The sequence below is a fragment of the Microplitis demolitor genome, chromosome 7 (assembly GCF_026212275.2).
Source record: "Microplitis demolitor isolate Queensland-Clemson2020A chromosome 7, iyMicDemo2.1a, whole genome shotgun sequence".
Classification (NCBI taxonomy): Eukaryota; Metazoa; Arthropoda; class Insecta; order Hymenoptera; family Braconidae; genus Microplitis; species Microplitis demolitor.
In genome coordinates this window covers 17,894,113-17,915,445 of record NC_068551.1, presented here as the reverse complement: position 1 = coordinate 17,915,445, position 21,333 = coordinate 17,894,113, and the positions used below count along the sequence as shown (strand labels likewise).

The 21,333-nt window shown below is 30.7% G+C and overlaps 2 protein-coding genes across 7 annotated transcripts in view; one reads left to right on the top strand and one right to left on the bottom strand.

Moving 5' to 3' along the window:
- The window catches only part of LOC103574099 (filamin-A), a 30,763-nt gene extending 27,883 nt beyond the window's left edge, over window positions 1–2,880 (top strand). Inside the window, exons 17-19 of one of the 3 annotated variants that reach the window (XM_008553457.3) lie at window positions 410–851; window positions 1,913–2,116; window positions 2,191–2,880. In XM_008553457.3, coding sequence (XP_008551679.1) covers window positions 410–851; window positions 1,913–2,116; window positions 2,191–2,375 — 831 coding nt within the window. In that variant the 3' untranslated portion in view covers window positions 2,376–2,880. The remainder of the gene's footprint in view (window positions 1–409; window positions 852–1,912; window positions 2,117–2,190) is intronic. The other 2 variants (XM_008553455.3, XM_008553456.3) reach the window with 2 other exon arrangements.
- A 4,482-nt stretch (window positions 2,881–7,362) lies between these two features.
- Window positions 7,363–21,333, bottom strand: part of LOC103574098 (E3 ubiquitin-protein ligase Rnf220) — an 87,649-nt gene continuing 73,678 nt past the window's right edge. For all 4 annotated transcript variants that reach the window (XM_053740929.1, XM_014439923.2, XM_053740930.1 and 1 more), the window contains 5 exons: window positions 10,842–11,107; window positions 10,512–10,779; window positions 9,357–9,826; window positions 9,162–9,236; window positions 7,363–7,848 (listed from right to left, as the gene is read on the bottom strand). In XM_053740929.1, coding sequence (XP_053596904.1) covers window positions 7,777–7,848; window positions 9,162–9,236; window positions 9,357–9,826; window positions 10,512–10,779; window positions 10,842–11,107 — 1,151 coding nt within the window. In that variant the 3' untranslated portion in view covers window positions 7,363–7,776. The remainder of the gene's footprint in view (window positions 7,849–9,161; window positions 9,237–9,356; window positions 9,827–10,511; window positions 10,780–10,841; window positions 11,108–21,333) is intronic.

Below are 21,333 nucleotides of genomic sequence, written 5' to 3'. Positions count from 1 at the left end.
AGCTATTTATACATATATGAGCTCACATATGTATAATATTCATAACGAAAATTTTTTTTTTTATAATAAAAATAAAAATGAGTAAATTAAATGAAATATTTTGTAAATTATAATTATTAAAGAATTTTTTTTCGTCTACGGATATCCCTCCAGTGTTTTTATGACTAATCGAGGACATTTAAATGTAAGCTTGCGTAAAGTTATCTAAAAATAAACACGGCATTGCAAAATACGATGCCACATCATGAGGAACAGTGCGTGGGCGATATATATGTATATATATATTTTTTTTTCAGTCTTACTTGACACATAAAAGCTCAATACGCATAATATTTTATATTAATAAATTTTTTAGTTATTAGTCATGATGAGTATAAAATAATAATTATTTGGTAAAAATAATTTGCAGATCGTGTCACCGAGCGGAGTGGAAGATGACTGTTTTATCCAAGCAATTGATTCTGAAGAGTACTCTGTAAGATTTATGCCACGGGAAAACGGAATTCATAATATTCATCTTAAATTCAATGGGGTACATATCAATGGAAGTCCGTTCCGCGTGAAGGTTGGAAAGGTGGACGCTGATCCAGCCGCTATCCAGGCGTACGGTAACGGTCTCAAGGAAATAAAGACAGGACAGAAAACAGATTTTATTGTCGACACTTGCAATGCTGGCCACGGCGCGCTTGCTGTTACCGTTGATGGTCCCAGCAAAGTCGCTATGGACTGCACTGAAGTCGAAGAGGGTTACAAAGTCAGGTACACTCCTTTGGTACCCGGGGATTATTATATTAGTATCAAGTACAATGGATATCATATTGCCGGGTCACCTTTCAAAGTTACAGCAACTGGTAATTATTTTTTTAGTTTTTTAAATTAGTATATTACACACCTAAGGAGGGATGTAGGAAATTCCTAACACAGATATTGGGACGTTTTACTTGCCTCCGGGGTGTGTATACGATTTTTCACTAGATCTGTACCTGAAAGTTTAAATTTTTGCCTCTATTTTTGGGAAGAATGGCGCATGCGCTAATTTTTGTCACTTGTTTTCTCATAAGAGAAAAGGATGACTTTCTTCCCGCTAAATAGGGCAGGAATTTAAACTTTCGATGCAGGTATGGTGAAAATTTGTTTTTTCGGATACCAGGATCGAAACTTAAGTTTCAGTGTCTCTTAAAGTGAGAGCCAGTCGAAAGAAGCGAATTTCAGTCCAATGCCAGCAGATGCGTAAATTTTGAATGCCTTTAGTCAGCAGGCAGAGACAAACTTGTTTCGTCCCGAGGGAACAAAATAATTTTTCTGCCCGCTGACTGAAAGCTTTCGCAATTTAAACTCTGATACTTGTCATTTTTTTAATAGTCATTTCAGAGTATTAATTTTATTTACGTAAATGACAGTTCTGACTGTGATTAAGTTTTATAAAAATTAGTGTCAATAATAAATAGTATTTATAGTTTCTGCTTAATTATAAATTGCAAATGACAATTTAATAGTTGATGACATCATTGGTCTTAATTAACTTGTTTCTGATTAGCTGCTGACACTGAAACTTTAAGTTCCAATGCAGGCAATAATGAAAAATCTAGTGTGTAACTCAGGATGAAAGACGATTTCAGACTGCAGGTGATGTTAGCCTCACCCTGGTCTGAAATCCTTTTGTTTCATCCCTTGTCACACAATATATGATACTAAAGTTAGCCGACGTCTTATAATTTTTTTATTTTTTCAAAACGATAAATTATAAAAAAATGCACCTATAGTTTTTTAAATTTTCTACATGTGCATGTTTTTTTTTTTTTTTTTTAAATTAAATTCTCAATAAAAAAAATCTAAAAACTGTTGTCTGCTAACTTCAGGATCATCACAATAAACTATTGAATAAATATTCAATAAAAAAATTTTTCTGCAGGACAAGATTTAGCTGAAAAAGGAGCTCAGGAAACGAGTTCCATTGTCGTAGAAACAGTTCAGAAGTTTTCAAAATCAAAACAAACTGGTCCAGTATTACCGCGTTTCAAATCTGACGCCAGCAAAGTTACTAGCAAGGGTATGGGATTAAAAAAGGCTTATTTAGGAAAGCAAAATCAATTCAGTGTCAGTGCCGGTGAAGCTGGTCAGTATCTTACCCTAATTAAAACTCAACTATTGTTACGCAATTGATATTCACGTGTCTAATTTGTTTAATAGGCAGCAATATTTTGTACGTTGGTGTTTACGGACCAAAAGGACCTTGCGAAGAAGTTTATGTCAAACACGTTGGTCGTAATAACTACAACGTCAGTTATCTTGTACGTGAACGAGGCGAGTACATCGTTATTGTCAAGTGGGGTGACGATCATATTCCTGGATCACCATTTAAAGTTGACGTTTAATTTATATAACTAACCGGTTAAATGTCAATTAATTTATATGTTTATAAATTAATCAGCGGTCACGTGTCAGATGTTATGAGATGCAGCTCATTTATGTCAGCACTTTTTTTTTTTTAAGTGCAATACTATCAGATCGGAGGCAATTATTATTATTCTATTGAAAAAAATTTAATTTTGTTATTCTTTTGATTGATTTAAAAATTCGCGCCTTCGAATTAATTTGTAGAATTTTTTTTTTATCATTAAATTGACATAATTGTGCTATTTTTATTATTATTGTTATTACTTATTATATAAATGTTATGAAAGCTTCAATTGTATTTAAAAAAAAAACAGCTTTTACTTATAATTAATTAACTCATTATTAAATTTTGAATTTTATATTAATTTTGATTAATGGAAAAATGATAAATTACAAGAAAAGATTAAAATTAAAATTTATGTTTTTTGGTAAATTATTTTGGATAAAAAAGCCAACAATGTGCCTTTGAGATTATATTTTTAAAATGTTAACTATAATTAATAAATGTAACTACGCTATATGTATGTTCTAAATGAGTATACATTAAAGTAAATTACAATAAATAAATGAAATAAATAAATATTGTCATGATAGTAATAAAAAAAATATATTTATTAAATTGAGTCAATTTTTTATTTTTAAACCCATTACTGTTTGCTACTTTAACTTTCAGAATTATCTATTTATTTATCTTTTTTTTTTTAATTTGTATAACTCGAATTGTAAGTGAAAGACTAAAGACTATATAAAGAGTGTAGAAGAAGTCGATGCAATACATCAATGTCTGGAGAACACATTTATATACTTTCCGAGTTGTTACTACAGATGGTCAAGATCATCTATCAGTAATTCCATATAATATATATTTTATAGTTCACAACTATATTTTATTATATATTTTATAAGGATATTCCAAGCATACATTACACATTTATTAATCATCATAAATATTCACCAGTAGATAGTAAATAAACATTTATATTCTTAAATCATTTCGAAATATATATATGTATATATATATATGGATTTTAATAATTATAAACTAGGTTATTATGATATTGAAAGTGACAGACATTAAAAATCGTTTTTCTTTTAATAAATAAATATGAACCTGAAGTTAACAGACAATTAAAAATTCTTAGTTGTTTTTTGTTGATAAATTAATTAGAAAAAAAAAAAAAATATATGCACATGTAGAAAATTTCAAAAACTACAAGTGCAATTTTCTGAAATTTTTTTTTTTAATAATTCATTGGCTTAAAAAAATTTCAAAAATTATTAGACCGACTAATTTTAGTATCATAAATAAATGAAACACTTAAGGGAGAAATTTTGAAAAATGTCAACTTTTAGTATCATAAGTTATAGCCAAAAATTTCGGATTCGCAATAAAAAATATGGGCGTGTAGAAAATTAAGAAAGCTATAGGTAGAATTTTTTGAATACTTTTTTTCTTATATATTTTAAAAAATCAAAAAAAATTAAACGGGTGAATTCAGTAGTTAATAATTTATTTTATAAGAAACCTGAAAGCTCATATTTTTTTAAATATAAAAGTTAAGGCTTTTCTGAGAGAGTGTCTTGCACTTTTCAAAAATATTCAATGACATTTGACTGTTGTGAACGTATTAGAATTTTGTTAATTAATTAAAATAAAAATAACAAAATTAGAGCATTAATTTAAAAAAGGACAATGTGGATACAATTCCGCCGAAATATAGATTTGATAAAAAATAATGTACAGTTGTTATCAACAAGGAGTCAAACAAAATTTTGCAAATAAATTTTAGACTACACAATTTTCAAATTCTAATTATAATAAATTTCGTTTAACTCTTGGTTTTGACAATTGAATTTTCTGAAAAGAAGAAAATTTAAATTTACTTACACAATTAAAAAAAAAAAAAATAGCAAATTTTGAACTGAACTCTGATTTCTTTGATTGAGAAAAATTATTTCGGATGAAATTTTTTGTAAGAATAAAATACAATATTTCTAAAAGTCATTTTTTTTTTCTCTGTGTCGATAATAAATAGACATTTATATTTTGCCAAATAATTTAAAAATATATATAAATATATATGTGGATTTTAATAATTTACTTTATAAGGGATTTTTAAGTTTTTTTTTTATATATAATTTAATTATCGTATTTAAATATATGAATTTTTTTTTATTTAATTATAAAGCGCATGGGTGGCATTTAAATATGAGTAGATATTAATAATTATCATATATATATAAATATATAATTTAATAAAAATAGTGACTTACTTGATAATATAAAAAAAAGATTGAAATATTTAAAAATTGTAACGATTTAGGTAAAGTTAATTTTATCTGACGTTTGACAATTTAAACTTTGAATCCAATAGCCTAGAGCAATTTAGCACCTCCGCCTCTTCCTCTTTCGACAGCACCCGCGTACGTCTCTTACTCCAAAGTCTATTTAATAAAAAAAAAAAAAAAAAAAAGTTAAACTGAAACAAAATAAAAAAAATGTTAAATAAAGTAAATAAAAAAATAAAAGAGGAGGTCTCAGAAGTGCCAGGTCACTGTAAACTCACGTCTCCAAGCTCTCGTCACCTTTCATGTGTCTCCACCTCATGTGCGCGACCGCCGTCGCGGAGAACGCGGAATCGCGGCCCCCGGTACCGGTTGGAGGGCCGGTTAAGAATGAACGCCTCGATGGAGGCGGTGGGCGTTCCTCTATTCAGACCGCATTCAACTTCGCAGGCGCGCTTTATCCTTTACGAGTTGCGCAGTGTTATTATCAACTTGTATGTGCGATACTCACTCAGTCTGCTTTGGGCAGCTTCAACTTCTTTTTAATTCTCGACAATTTTTTTTTTTTCATTCATTATTTAAACAAAAAATTTGTATTATTCCACACAAATTAATTCTCCAATCCATAATTTTATATTTCAAAATCTGTCTGATCATTGACAATTCGACTTGCAAAAATTAAACTATAAAATTTTCTATTCAAAAATTTTCTTCTACAAAAAAAAGTCTTGAGTGAAAAAAATATTTTAAGAGACAAACGTTTTCGAGAAGTCAAGATTTTTTTTCAGCCAAGAGAATTTGTTTTGGTCAAAAATTTCTACTTTTTTCCAGAAAATTTAGGTTTTCAAAAAAATTTTATTGAATCAAAAATATTTACTGTCTGTTGAAAATTTTTTAATTTTTAAGAAAAAAAAAATTCTTAAGCTTTGAATAAAAAATATAAATAAAAAAGAATATGTATTATTTAAATATATACATGTAGGTCAATACACATATATACTTATACATATACATATACATATATATAAAGATACATGAGAAGAGGCGGAGCTTTAAATACTTTGAATCCCCACTTACACCTTTTATGCGCGTACAAACTCTTTTTACGTGTTACAATTTAACCGTGTGTTACCACTCGTGAAACTCTTTTCTCCCTCTACTATTCTTCCTCTTTATAATCATATATATATATATATATAGATATATACTTATCCTTATCCTTTATCCCCTTACCCCCTTACTAAACTCTCTTGCCTCCTACTACTCCGTTAGATCTTCCATATATATATATATAACCAACGAGATGGAGTAAAGATATAATATAATAGATGAAAAAAATCGCGTATGTGCATGTAATGTAACGTAACGGTAAAGAGGTAACTCGCTACTGGTCTACGAAATGCTAAAGTATGTCCGGTTGTCTGGGTATAAATACAGCTGCCACCCTATACAATTTTATGCCAACTAAAATACAGCTCCTTTATATATTTATATGGATGAAATAACTAAATAATAATATATATGTTCTGTAGAAGGAGTAGTGAAGGGAAATATTTAAGATGGTGTAGAGTAAAACGCATCTTATACAGAAATTCCATCGCCATTTTGTAAATGTCATTTATTTATATTTATATTTATATTTATTATAAAAATGAAAGGTATTTATTTTTTATACCAGCAGATTACTGGATATTATATAGTAGTCTGGAATATTACAACTGCTGGTGATGTTTAATTAGGACGTCTTGTGCGCGACAAACGAGCTCGACGCCGGCGAGATAACACGAGGGCGGAAATTACACCCAGGTATTTATAGGTGTTTCATATATAAATAAATGACAAAAAAAAAGGTAACAGCAACAACTAAATTCTCAGGTACTGAGAAAATTATGTATTATTTTCTCTTAGCATGTTAATTTATAAATTGTCATACATTTCTTATATTTATTGCACTGTGCAGTGAACACTGGGCTTGGGTTTTAATACTTCATTGAGATACTTATCGCTAGTTGGGCTGTCGGGTTTTAAATAAATAATTTTAAACAACTTTATTATATATATATATATTTCATGGTCTTTTATTTTGTTTAAGATTTTTTATTACTTTTTTTTTTAGTTTTAATACAACGTCGGAATTTTAGTGCGGCCAAAAAATTAAACATGAATATTTTTTTAAATTTTAAATAATAATATTTTTTTAAAATAATTGGTATTATTATTATTTTTCAACAGAAACAATTATTATATTTTAGTATTTTGCCGTTAATTCGGACGGAGTACCGTTGGCCCGTCGACTTATATTTTTTTTTCCAGCTAAAAAGGTATAGTCTATCTATATGCATACATAAGTCTCTTGTTGTTTTATCTAACGCACCAATTTGTCAATTAATAATTTATATTACCACAATTATTTATATTTTTTTTTTTTTATTAATTTCAATAGTGCACAGAAAATAAGGATTTTTTGATACAGAAAATTTTCACTTGTTCTGAGAAATTTTTTGTATTGAAACAAAAATTTTCTTAAGACAGGAAAAAATTTAATTAGGAAAAAATAAGGATTTTTTGATACAGAAAATTTTCACTTGTTCTGAGAAATTTTTTGTATTGAAACAAAAATTTTCTTAAGACAGGAAAAAATTTTTTGAGTCAAGAAATCCTTTTTTTCTGTGTGTTTTATATGAAAGTGCAATTAGATATTTTATTTATTTAATTATGATTTAAATTAACTAATTGTGGGCGGGCAATTATAATACTATTTATTATTATTGTTGTATTTATTATTATTGTTATTAGATTTATAATAATTATTATTATCATTATTATTATTAATAATCAGTAATATAATATTTTCATATCTTTTTCATTAAAAACTAATAGTTAATTTACTAAATACTAAATACACAACAGGACTTGAATCAATTAATTTAATTTAAATATACAAAATGTACAATTATATTTATTTGTTCTTTAGAGTCCATAAAATAATTTCAATTGCTGGAATTAAATAATTTATCCGGATTCATTTTTAAGACTAGGTCTTTTATCTTTATCTATTTTGTCGGGTTTCAAAACTATAGTCGTTACTATGTTTCACATATAAATACGTCGTAAATCCGACGGTGATGTGATCATGTTGCACTGCGGACACAATTTTTTAGCTCCCTGTAATCATAATTTAAACGTGCACTTGCGTTAATATATTAATATTATTATTACATTATTATTATTATAATTACATGCAGTAACAGGTATTACAAGATATATATATATATATTATTTGATTTTGATATTGTTGATCTATCATCCGTATAAAGTCATACGGGCTTTGTCAATTTGTCATATCAAGTTGTAATTAATACATTACGCTATCAAAGCAACATGTCATCAATTGTATCACGATCATATATATTTTTATTCATTCAATTAATTGCTTGTTATAACGATTATTACACGAAAAAAAAGTCAAAATTAATATGCTGAAAATAACTTGAAACCGCTAATGGGATTCGTAGCTTTTACTGTTGATAAAAAAAAAAAAAAAATAACCGCTTTCGAAACGTAGAATCGAGATGTAAAAATATATCTATCTGTGGAAAAACAAATGGAGAATTTGGTATTAGTTGAAACCATAAATTTTGGTACTGTAAGGACATCCACTTCATTTATGTGCTGCAGAGTAGTATATTTTACAATGTGCATGGTAAAAATTTATATAATGTAACGAATGTGAAACTGATGTTTTAAAATATTTGAATAACTAGAAAACAAATGCATTCTTCTCTTGTTTTATAGATGCGCGACTAAAGTCAGTCATATATTAACAGCATAACAGCATAAATCTGTATTCAATAAACTATATCTTTGATTGCTTTTCTTTTACTGCTGTTAATTGTGGTGTTGTTATTTATAATTTAAGTGTATTATTATTGTAGTGTATAAGTGATATTAATTTAAGGTACCAGTTGCTACAATATTTATGACATGTTCGTACAATAGATCAGTTATTATAGTATTCTGACTCTTTAATCGACCAGTGGAGCATTTTTGAAGAAGTACATTGTGCGTACAAGTTGGATATATTTAATGAAACGGAGTAAACGCAGGAAGGAAGTACCAGTTGCGAAAATTAATCGCAATATACTGGGGAGACATCATACACTCTCGTTACAATACCAAAATTCCAAAATCACATGTCCTCACAGTATCATATTTTTTGGGTAATTTTTAATAAAAATTTATCTGCGTGTATGTAATTATTAATTAACGTGGCGGTTTACAATAAAGAGATTCGAAGGGGTTAATATCAAAAAATCAAAGTGATTCATCAACTCTTTCAAGAAATATCGTGCTCACATACGTACACATTCCTTTACGGACCGTGTTCATTCACTGAACGGATCATCTTATATCTAAATTTTGAAAGCCGTTTTTTTTTGAAGAATATTACTATTATATATGAAAAATATGAAACTTACTAGTGTATGTAACCAACATTGCTCGCAATGGACGTGCCAACAACACACTGAAGTTACTGGTTTTTTATATTGTTCCTTTAAACAGAAAAAAAAAAATTGTAAAACTTTAATCTTGAAAATTTATTTTTCAATTAAAATAAAATAATTTGAATAAATAAAAATAATTATTGAAGAAAAAAAAAATAAATTACGTACCATACAAATTAAACACTTGAAAGGTTGACCCCGCATTTCATTTTCTAGCTCGCGAATTCTATTGCGCAGAGCATCAACAATAGGGGCGTCGGTGCCTTCGCGTTTTGGAGATGAGGCAGAACCAGCATCATCACTGTCACTGCGTTGTCGTGGTGTAGAAGAAGGTGATACGGACATTGAATTATTAATATTAGTAGTACCAGGTTCTGATTTAACATCAACTTGGGCACCGTGTGGTTGATCCGGGGGTGTGTGGGGTGTAAGCGGTGCATTTGGTGATATAACAGCTTCACGTAATGCATCGCGCTCTTTTTGTTCTCTTAATGAGCCTTCACCCCGGGGCGCTATCACATCAGCTTCCGAGTACTGAGCGGGTCCGAACTGCGCTGCGTCATCCCCATCCACAACCAAATCTTCCTCCTCTTCTTGATTACTCGAACGATTACTCGTTGACGTGGCTAATCCGGCGGCTGTAAAAAATTAAAAAAAAAAAAAAGGCCATCAACAAATGACGGAAAAAAATAAAATTTAAATTGATAAAACGGTATGAAATATCATACATATTGCAGGCAATATTTATTTGATATTCCCTTAAACGAAATTGCGCGGATTTTCAGTTTTAAATTTTATTAGACTCCGAAATACATATCATTAACTTTTAATACTTTTGAATCAATCTAAGCGTAAGGTAAACCTAATATCTGATCAGGGAACTAATACTCGATTATTCCATATATTTAGTTAAATTCACTAAATATAAATATACAAATACATGAGTGATCGGGTGATAGGTCTCTTGGAAATAAATTCTCGAGTTAAGGCAAATATTCTTGATTTAAGAAATTTTTTTTTAAAAACCTCAATTTTCCCGAAAACGTTTGTTTTTCAAAATATTTTCTTGATTCAAGATACTGAATTTAGCCGACGTCTAATAATTTTTTAATTTTTTTCATAACAATAAATTATAAAAAAAAAAATATTTTAAAAAAAAGCACCTCTGGTTTTTTAAATTTTCTATATATGCATATTTTTAGTTTTTTTTTTTGACATTGATTTGTAGAAAAAAAAATCCGAAAACTTTTAATTGTCTTCTAACTCCAGGATCATTTTTTTTTTCTGTGTAAATATTTAATATTTTTTATATTTAATGCTCACCAGAAAATCCTCCCACTAGCATCGAACTGGCTCGAATCCTTCTCTGTCCAGCCCATTCGTACTCTTCAAATGTTTCGGCATCACCTTCAACGTCCACTTCTTCGTCATCTAAATTTACATGTGATCCAGGATTACCACCATTATGTTTAGCTAGACATCGCTCTACATGCTGATTAAGTTCTTCTGGAGTACCCGAGAGACGTTCACTGCATACAGGACACGCTGGCTCATCTGCTTTTCTTTTACGATTTTTAACCCGGATTCTCGCCTTTAAATAAATTTTTATTAAAACGTTTTCCTGTTGATCAATAATTTAAATTATATATTTACTTGGCGATTAGCGCGAATCCTTTTGTAAGTCTCCCATCTTCCCTGTATCGTTCCATCAGCAGTCGAAGGTGCGTGAAGCATCAGTCCATGCTGATGATCTTGATGTCCCGGGGGTAACGATAACCTCTGTCTTGGTCGTGAATTATTAACAGATACCTTGTAAAGCCGATCTAATTCCTGCGCGAAATGCTGCTCGAGTTCTTGTGGTCTTACGGTAACACCGCAAACCGGACAACACGACGGATCTGACGAAAATTTTTTCTTACCTTAAACAAAATAAATCACCTCAAAATAAATAGAACGTCATCTTTGTCAGTCACCATCTTTACGTTAAATCTTATACTAAAAAAATTGTTATTTAATTTATAACAAGAATAATACCAATAAATCGTGGTAAAAAAATATAAAACTAGATGTATAAGCGGAAACTTTACTTTAGGCTTCGGAGTACGTATTGCGCTCCGGGCAAAAGATAACTGATCATCAGAACACCAGCTGCGGTCCTTCAAACGTACAACGTTTGTTTATTTATTTGTTCGGTTTTACTCTCCACACAGTTGGCACACAATGTTTAGCTGGGATTTTAGAATTCTTATACTCTGTATTACATAAAGTAATATATATAAATATATATAAGGGTCAGACTAATTTTTAAATCACTAAGACTACTGTACCATTTTTTTTACTACTACGTGTAGAGAAAAAATAACTTTTGGAAACTGTATTTTTGTTCTTGCGAGAAATTATGCTACTGAAAATTTGAAAATTTCATCTTCATTCAAAATTATTTTCTTGATCGAACACGGAAAAAAAACCAAATGTAGTTTCGGGTAAAAAAAAATTTTAATTTGAATTTTCGGAGAAATTCAAGTTAACTAAGTCAAATTTGAGTTTTTTGACTTCAATGGACACAGAAAAAATTATTTCTTGGCGCGAAAAATATTTTGAATTATAATTTGAAAAAAAAAATTTTTTAGAAGCAGGAAAAAATTTTTTCATGATTCAAGAAATTTTTTGCAGAAATTGAGAATTTTCTAGTGGCAAGTGAAAATTTTTTGCATAAAGAAATTCGTTTTTTCTGTGTAGTATTTATTTAAGTCAAAAAAAGTCAAAATTATGTTTTTTGACCCGAGTTTCACAAAAAATTCTTAGATCAAATATTCATTTATTTTTTTTCGGATCTGCGTAAATAAATTTCAATATTTTTCCGTCAAGAAAATTATTTTCCAAGTTAAATTTCATTTAATAATTCGATTACTTTAATTGGTTACAACTCGAAAAAATATTTTTTCTACAAAACTTATTTTTTTTTAGTTTACTTCCACTAGACCGTCATCAATAACTAAAACAATAATTTATCCGGAAATATACATATACATCTAACGTATCATTTCTTTAATATTTTTACAAGCCCACATGTATATTAATAAGATAAGCTACACACTTTGTTAACATTATTTGTATTTTGTATAGCACGTGACAGAAACCATTTGGCTGTCAGCGTGTATTCAAAAAAATTATTTAAAAAAATAAATAACAAATATATACATGTGTGTGTTTTTCACATATGTATATAATATGTCTATATGCATACATTCACATATACATATACATATACACATATATAAAGGAGTAAAAGAAGTATTGGTTGGCACGCGAAGGCCGTTTTCGTCGACTCGTGACGTCTTACGTCCTTGCTATTCTATTATATACTAGAATAATCCTAAATCTTTTATTTTGTAAAGCCCCTTGCTACTCACGTTTATTCGGCGAATACCTCGCTGCATTCCACGACCGTTTAACATATCCATGTCTATTGGATACAGAGGATCCTTGGGCATGAAAATAAGACGGGTGCAAGTCTAAGAGAGAAAGAGATAGAGAAAGAGGAAGAGGGAATTTTACTCTTTGTCCTCACCGGCTTTGGACTCCCTTGTAGCCCTTGATCGTCTTCATCTTCTTTATCTCTCTTACTCTTTTCCTTCTTCCTTGTTTATCTCCGGCTTACGGTAGCTCTTGTCTCTTCTCGCCCTCACCCTACTTTCCCTATTCAATTAAGTGGCCTCGCAAATTTATGTCCGCTACTGTATTCGATATTCCGTCGCTGTCTTTTATTGAAACAAGGACACTTGTATCAAAGAGTCGCGAGCTAAACAGAGACGAGACCACTCGCGGATCGGATATTTTGAATTTTAAAAAATTTTTTAGTGTCATGTAATGTAATGAGTTTATATGTGCGCGTGTTCGAGACCAGCCGTCGTATCGGAAATTTTTAAAAAAAAATTTTAAATCTTCGATTATCGAAACGAGTCGAGTTGAAGCAGTCGTCAGGATACTCGTTATTTGTTTTTTTTTTTTTTTATTTTCGTGCGCTTCTTTGTCTTGAATTTAATTCAAACTTCATAACGTCGTACCTTAAAATCTTAACGTGCAAGAGTAAGATGATGATGAAAAAAAAGTACGACATATAAGAAGCTGGGTATTATTTTTTAAGTTTTTTGTCTTTCTTAACATTTGAAATTTCTCTTTTTAAATTTTCTTTTTTATTTATATTTTTTTATCCTCTTTCATTTCTTACTTGTGTACGACTACAGTTTATTTTATTTTTCGTTTTATCATGACACTTTTTCGTTTAACCGTAAAAGAAAAAAACATAATAAGAAGGATGAAAGAAAGGAAGAAAGAAAAGAAGAAATGGGGAGAGAACCCTCAGGAGGATGACGTCGTAACCGTTCTTTTGAGAGCATCTCCAACCGCGCTATCATTTACACTTAGCTACTGTTAAAATCCCAACATTTTCTCACTTCTCTTTTAACATATATATACACTATTACTCTTTTTCTTATTCACGGTACGGTAGAGTACTGCGGATCTGAACAGAAGAATACGAAATTCATGAAAGAGAAGAAATAAAAAAAGTTAAAAGTGAGCGAGTTAAAGGCTAACGCAATGTATAAGGGGGTAAAAAAGTGTTTGCGAGCGATAGAGCGATTTCGTATCTTTAATTAGAACCCCTAAATGACCCTCGGTGTAATAAAATAAAAATAAATAAATAGATGAAGAAAGTAAAGAGAAAAAAATGTAGTTTTGGTTTTATATTAAATGAGGTAATTTAAAACATTAAAAATAATCTTAATGTCGTTTTTCTTGATCATTAATTCGTAATTTAGATTTTTATTAGGGACTGATTATTTTTAAATGCTTTTACTTATTGCGCTGTGATGTTATGAATATATATTGTATATTACGACGGTTGTTTATTTTTTCGGGTCCATTTTGGAGGCATCGCGTATTCAATAACGGGGATGTGGTTAAGTTTGGTCGTACGTGATCAGATATGCCGGTGAGTATCTGCACAGATTTTGAATCATTGGGAATAGACATTTGGCAACAATTCTCCGTGGGTTTGCTGGCAAGGGAGTGCGGCGTATTGTGTGAGGTTTATGGTCCCGATTTGAATTCCCGGGGCATCGGGCGCCGTTCGAGTACCTCTTTGATTTAATAGCGAGCATCAACGGGCGCATACTTGACGTCAAACTCTACTGAATTGCTATCAAGTGTATTTGTACATAAGGTGTTTAATGGGCTGGTATATTCCAGCATCAAATATATTTCATAAATAATTTTTTATTTCGTCGGTTGATGCAGAATTAAAATTTTTAATTTTTCGGGTAAAGTTCATCCCTACTCCTGTTTAAAAAATTTTCATCATTCACTGATTTTAAATCTCGTCTACAATTTATGTATTGTCATGATATAAAAAATCGGCAGATTTTTTCAGACAATAAATGTAATAGACATGTCTTATATAACATGAACGTTTGAGCTGTGCCTATGACTTTTTTTAAAATTATTTACTGAGCTAGTAATTTAAAAAATTAATAAAACTTTAGAGTTACTCGATATTTTAAAATTAAAATTTTATTTTCGAAAAACGCGGGCTTTTCGTTTGAATTGGAAATCTTGTCTGCGGTGCACTAGGCTGACATAGCTCCGAGAAAAAACTCCAAAATACCGAGTAGTGAAGTAAATTCATGTATAAATAAAATCCATATTCACTCCCGATTTTGAACAGGGTACAGCAGTGTAACAACGTAACTACCGAAATTTGAAATATGTTATTAAAAAAAATATATAAGCATGAATACCTAATGTTTATAAAAATAATAAAGTTAACGAGTGTTTACGGTTGTTTTAATCTGGATAGAGCAATTAGTATCTGATATCGATGATGATAAAGTAAGAGAACAAGAGGGAGAGAGGGCGAGAAAATATATAATGCAAAAGCATGGTATGGAAGTAACTTGAAACTTAATCCGGTTTTAATTAAATAACCAAGCACGACGGGTTACTCTTGTCCTGCGTCTCTCATTTCCCCTCTACTCTCAGAATATCTCTTTCTTACACAAACAAACCCATCTATCCATGGCCCTCCAAGTTACATAAAGCTTGTCAACTACCCAAGAGTCATAGAATAATGTCCAGAGAAAGATGGAAACAGTCCATACAACAGTCGCGTTAAATTTGTCTGTATTGGCGGTTCTCAGCAGACTTCTACTACCGTTACGTGAGCAACCAAAAGTTCAGTCGAGGGTTCGTTCGCGTGGTTAAAACACTACTAGCCATTTAACCACAACTGTTGTCACGCGAATGGGGTGAGTAACCACACCAAGTACACCGGCATTCAACGCACTGGGGGGCCAACAAGCTATACCTCGTATCTCTCTTGACTGCTCTCCTCCTCCTCGTCGCTTTTATTTATCCTAACCAATAATATACACACCTTTAAACTTAACTAAATCTTAGCTTGTATCTCTTCTTCTTCTTCTTCGTCTTCTTCTTTATTTTAATTCCCATTTTATTTATACCTACATATACCTTTTAATTTTTTTTATACTGGCAAATGTCTCAATCAAATAATAACCCCATACTACTACTAAATTCATACCCGAATAAATTTACCATAATTCTTAATCGTATGAGTTGGATGATATTCGATCCCATGTACGACATCATACGACTTATATATATATATATATATATATATATATATATATATATATATATATATATGTATATATATATGTAGCTCTTTCTTCATTGCCATTACCCTACAGCCTACAACTACCTCTATACCCATTTAACGTCCTCAAGTGTAGGGGAAAATTTATATATATTTACAGAGGACAGGCGGAGGGCAAAACGGAGTACCCTCCAAAATTTTTTAAAAAGAATTTTTTTTTTTTAAACATTTCAAAATCACTTTTGAAAATATACTGAAGTTAGCCGACGTCTAATAATTTTTTGATTGTTTTTTAAAGCGATAAACTATTAAAAAAAAATATTCAAAAAATTGCACTTATAGATTTTTTAATTTTCTACATGTGCATATTTTTAGTTTTTTCATTTTTGTAATCGGTTTGCTAGAAAAAAATATCCGATAATTTTTAATTGTCTTCTTTTTTTTTTTTAATGGCAACTGAAAATTTTTTTCATTTTTGAATATCATTAAAAAAAAAGATTTTGCGTATTCGAGTCCTCGAAAGTATTTCCTTAAATACCCCGTTCTGCTCCCTCTCCCCAATATATATATATATATATATATATATATATATATATATATAGCTCTTTCTTTGTTGCCATTACACCTACAGCTTACAACCTTTATATCCATTTAATGTCCTCAAGTGTAGGGGAAAATTTATATATATTTATATATATAATAATAATATATAATAAGTAGTAAAAGAGAGTTAGTAAGTAAACGGACTAGGCATTTTATTAATAACTTAAGCTTTGAGAACAACGACAAAACGCGTTTGGCACTTGGTATGCAGTCTCGGTGATTATCTGGGCTTTAGAGTCGAGTAATTAAATGATAACGGTCCGTTTTGACTTTTTTTATATTATATATTATATATAAGGGCCTAAGGTAGTGAGTGTAGTACATAGTACAGTAGCTCTCTTTAATTTCTTAGATGAGTAAATTACGCGAGGGCGACTCAAGGGCTGCTTCAGACTACAGGCATAAGTTCGGCAGTTAAGGATATTTATCTATAGATATATAGATATATACATTCATAAGACTACTTTACTTTGTAGGTAAGAAGGCACTGGCAAGGAGGATGAGACGGAGTAGCGTGAGACACCGGGTGGTTTGCAATCCCTTTAAATGCGAGTCCTTTCATGCATACCCGAGTACCTTTGCTTCACTACTCTCTTACTCTTATACTTTACTGCTACTCTGATTCTGTACTCTACTCTACTCTACTTTACTTATTATCTTCTTCTATGTATATATGTATATGTACCGAGATGAGAGTATCAACATGTATATATAACGTCTTATATCCACTTGGTGTTAAATCTCGTCCTATCGCAACACCATCGTTGCACTCAGTTGAGACACCAACAGTGTATGGTATAAAATATATATAAGCTGAATAAAACCACCGATATCATAATTTTGAGACTTTTATTTTTATTGTAATTATTAATACTGGTTAGTTGTCGGAAGATAATTTTATATTTATTAATACGCTATAAATATTTTAACTTTTGCGAAATAAATATTACGAAAAAAAAAATTGTTAATGCTGTTTAAATACTTGGCAATTTAATTATTAATTATATAGACAATTACTTTATGAAATCATGTCTTGTCTGAACATTTTGCCATTACTGTAAAAAATTTTCGGAGTGAACGTGGAGTAAATGCGGGAAGTTTATTTTAAAAATTACTCCGCTGAAAAAATAAAGTCCGTATATGGAGTAATTTTTTCTAAAACTCCGGAGCTTTAAGTGAATTCGGATTTAAATAAAATCTGTAATTCACTTCCGATTTTTTTCGGTGTTATACTGAACTCATTGACTTTTTTTTTTTTTTGAGCAGGGAAATTAATTTTTACATTAAAATTTTATGAGTATGAATGTAGCCATCAGACGAATTTAAAATTTTAAATAAATAGAGTAAATAATTAAAAAAAAATATTTATAAAAAATGCACTTATGAATTTCAAAATTTTTTGAATGTGCATTTTAAAAAAATTTTATTTTATAAATTATTTACTTTATTTATAATTAATTTAAAATTTGTCTAATCTGCTACATTCACACTCATTGAAGGTTATTATTTCCCAAGGAGTAAAAAATGTCTATATGGAAGACATAATTAAATTACAGTGCTAATTTAATAGTTTAATTCTTGTTTTAATCTCAAGAAGCCATAAATGTAACCTTGACTGTTCCTTTTACTGCATTGCTGTATGTTCTATAATTTATTTCATTAATCGCCGATAATCTATTTTATCATCGAAACTATAGACTTTATCAAACTATTTAATGACAGAATAATTTATGAAAAAAGCGTGGGTGTAAAAAATATTAATGACTTTTACAACCAAGAATTAATACTTATCCTACCCTGTTTTTTTTTTTTTTTTTTTTTTTTTTTTTAATTCAATTATAATTTTTTTCCAGATACACAGAAAATTTTTCAGTAAAAATGACTTCAAAATTTTTATATTTCTACGCATCGAAATTTTTACTGTTTTTGGTATAAATTACATATGTAATAAATTACTTTAATTTACAATTAAATGGTAAAAAATTAGCGGAGTGAACTTGGAGTAAATTCGAAGTGAATGCGGAGCAAATGACTATTTAATGAAATTAACTCCTAAAAAAAGTTCAGTTTAATATTAAAAAAACTCCGAGTGAATTCGGATTGAACTAAAGTCCGTAATCATTCGGAATTCACTCCCATTTTTTTGCAGTGCATGCGAATTATTTGATTCATAATAAATTTATTTGAAAAATTATTCCAAGTATTTTATTAATTTCGAGTATGTAAAAAAAAAAAAAAAAATTGGATATTAAGATGAAAAGCTTAAAGAATAGCTTACACGAAAGTAGTTAAATTTATTTCTTCCAGGATGTGTGTAAGAGAGCGAGGAAGATATTTTATTTTTTAAGGGAAAAGACCAAACGATAGTCTTTCCGTTATTTTCCTTTGCCGATGTGCAGACGACTTACGCGTCACCGCTTTTGCTTCTATTCCTTTCGCGGCTGGCTGTTCACTCTCATATAGACATTCCATTCTCTATTCGCTTCACTACTACTACACTACTATATAATTCAACAGCTCCTACAAGATCCAAAACGATCAACCCCCGGTTAGTGGTATCACTTATCAGTAGTAGTCGGCAACTCTGTGCTTTTACTTTACTTTTTATTCTCCGCTCGACGGCAGATTCTGTCTGACACGTCACACGACAACGTATTTATCCGTCAAGACAAGTGAAAAAAGCCCTCGTGAAATTGCCACACGCTCGAGAGATGAACCAACCCAGAAAAGTAAAATGAATTTGCCAGCATCCAGAAGCTGCCATGGGAAAAAATGGCATTTAGTTTCACATTCAAACTCAATTCCTTACAGGATATTTAATTTATTTATTTTTAAGTTAAACTCTGACCGCAAGTAGATTGCAAGTGAGTAAAATTCGTGTGTGTAAGATCGAGTAGAGTAAAGAGTAAAGAAGAAGAGTGTTTTGGTCTCTCCGGCTGTCCGGGCTCCCGTTGTGTAAATGAGGGGTCGTAAAGAAAGCTACAACACAAGACCAAAGTTTTCAACTCAGGCGTCTTATCTCTCTTCTCTTGGACACCTTACTTGTTACTCTGTCTCAGTTACACTCCCATGACCCCCTACCGTCTTACCTGCCTTAAATCAAGCCTGTTTGTAATTAAGAGAATTAATGGCCTGTATCAGAGTTAATATTTGCGACATGACGCACGAGGTTGCCGCGGAGACAAATCCCTTATATATCATCTTTGTGCTTTATAGTTAACGCAGCCACTCTTGGTCATGTCCCATCGACGAATACTCTCTCTACTCTCTCTGGTTCATATGTGTACCGTATCACCAGGCCATGTTATATACTCCGTTTGTAAATAAAACCCGCGGTCAGAGTAAGATTATAAGTGTAAGTCGAGTAGAGATGAAAATAAGTTAAGATTTAAGTTAAGTATAGTTCTTATTAACTGGTGTAATATACACGCGGCTGAGAGCGAGAGCGACAGAGCAACAAGGAATGATATGAGGAAGGAGGAAAATATATATGTATGTATGTATGTATGTGTATATAATAATGTAAGAAAGATTCACGAGGTTGGCTGGTTTATGAAGTGGACACAGACGGGGATACGTTATTACATTATCAGGCAACACGCACCGCCTCCGACTATCTCATCTCGTCTCTCACCTCTCCCGTAAAATCTCTACCCCCCTTCTCGCGACCCAACACCCGACAACTCCAAACTCCGTGGGATGTACAGGCCGATGTATATAATCACAAATATAAATATATTATATGTATGTATGTATGTATGTATGTATGTATGTATGTAGAGTGGACAAGTGGCAACGGTACTAAACTAAAACCTCCCCGCGACCGGGTAATTGGAAGCGAGTAAAAAGAAAGGGACGTGGCGGTCCTATCTGTGCTAATAAATACGTTGCTACTGCGTATTAACGCTCGAGGATAATAAATTCCTGTTACAAAATGATTGCAAGATAGCTGGCAAAGAGAATGAACTAATTTTAAATGTAATATAAAATATATAAATTAATGAATAAATAAATAAATATTTTAGAAAAATTTTTAAATTTTACGCGGCAAAAATTCGGATTTTAATTCAATCTGAATTCGCTCCATGGAAAAAAAGTTTTAGCTCCAATTCCAAGTTGGAGTTGGCATTTCTTTACTCCAACTTGTAGTGACCTTAACTACAGTTGCTGTTGTAACAACTACAATTTTTTTTCTGTGATCACTTGGATTTTTAAAGAAAATCAATCCGCGTACAGAGTTAATAAGAAAAGTTTGTCTTATCAACAGAGTGATTTCGGAGTGGTCTGGATTTTATTTAAACCCGATTTGAAGTTTCAATATTAAAATAAATTTCCCTTCGGAGTAAATTTAACTCGGGAAATTTATTTTGATATAAATGAAATAAATTTTTGAATTATTATTAAAACACAAAAAAAAAATCTATTTAAGGATTAATAATTATGGAAATTGGTATTTATTTAGACACGAGTATGGTTTGTAATAAGTTATATATAAGACTTATATGAGGGATTTAAATTTGTATAGTTATGACAAACAAAATATATATATATATATATTTATATATAATATAATATATTATTAGTTTGTATACATAGAGAATGGAGATGTGCACGCGGAGAAACATAACGTCAACAACCGACGGGCAGTTCTTTGATATCGGTGAAGCGTGAGGACGTTTTGGCAGACGGACGAGCGCACGGATGGACAAGCGTGGGTCTAGTTATGATTGTGATGTTACAATGTTGGTCCGTAGGCTCACGGAATGTGGCTTTATCTGCTTTCCCCGTGTTTCTCTGACGTTTCGCAGTCCAGTCGCCCCTTCTATTCGCACGTACGTATGAACGTACGTAACCTGTACCATTACG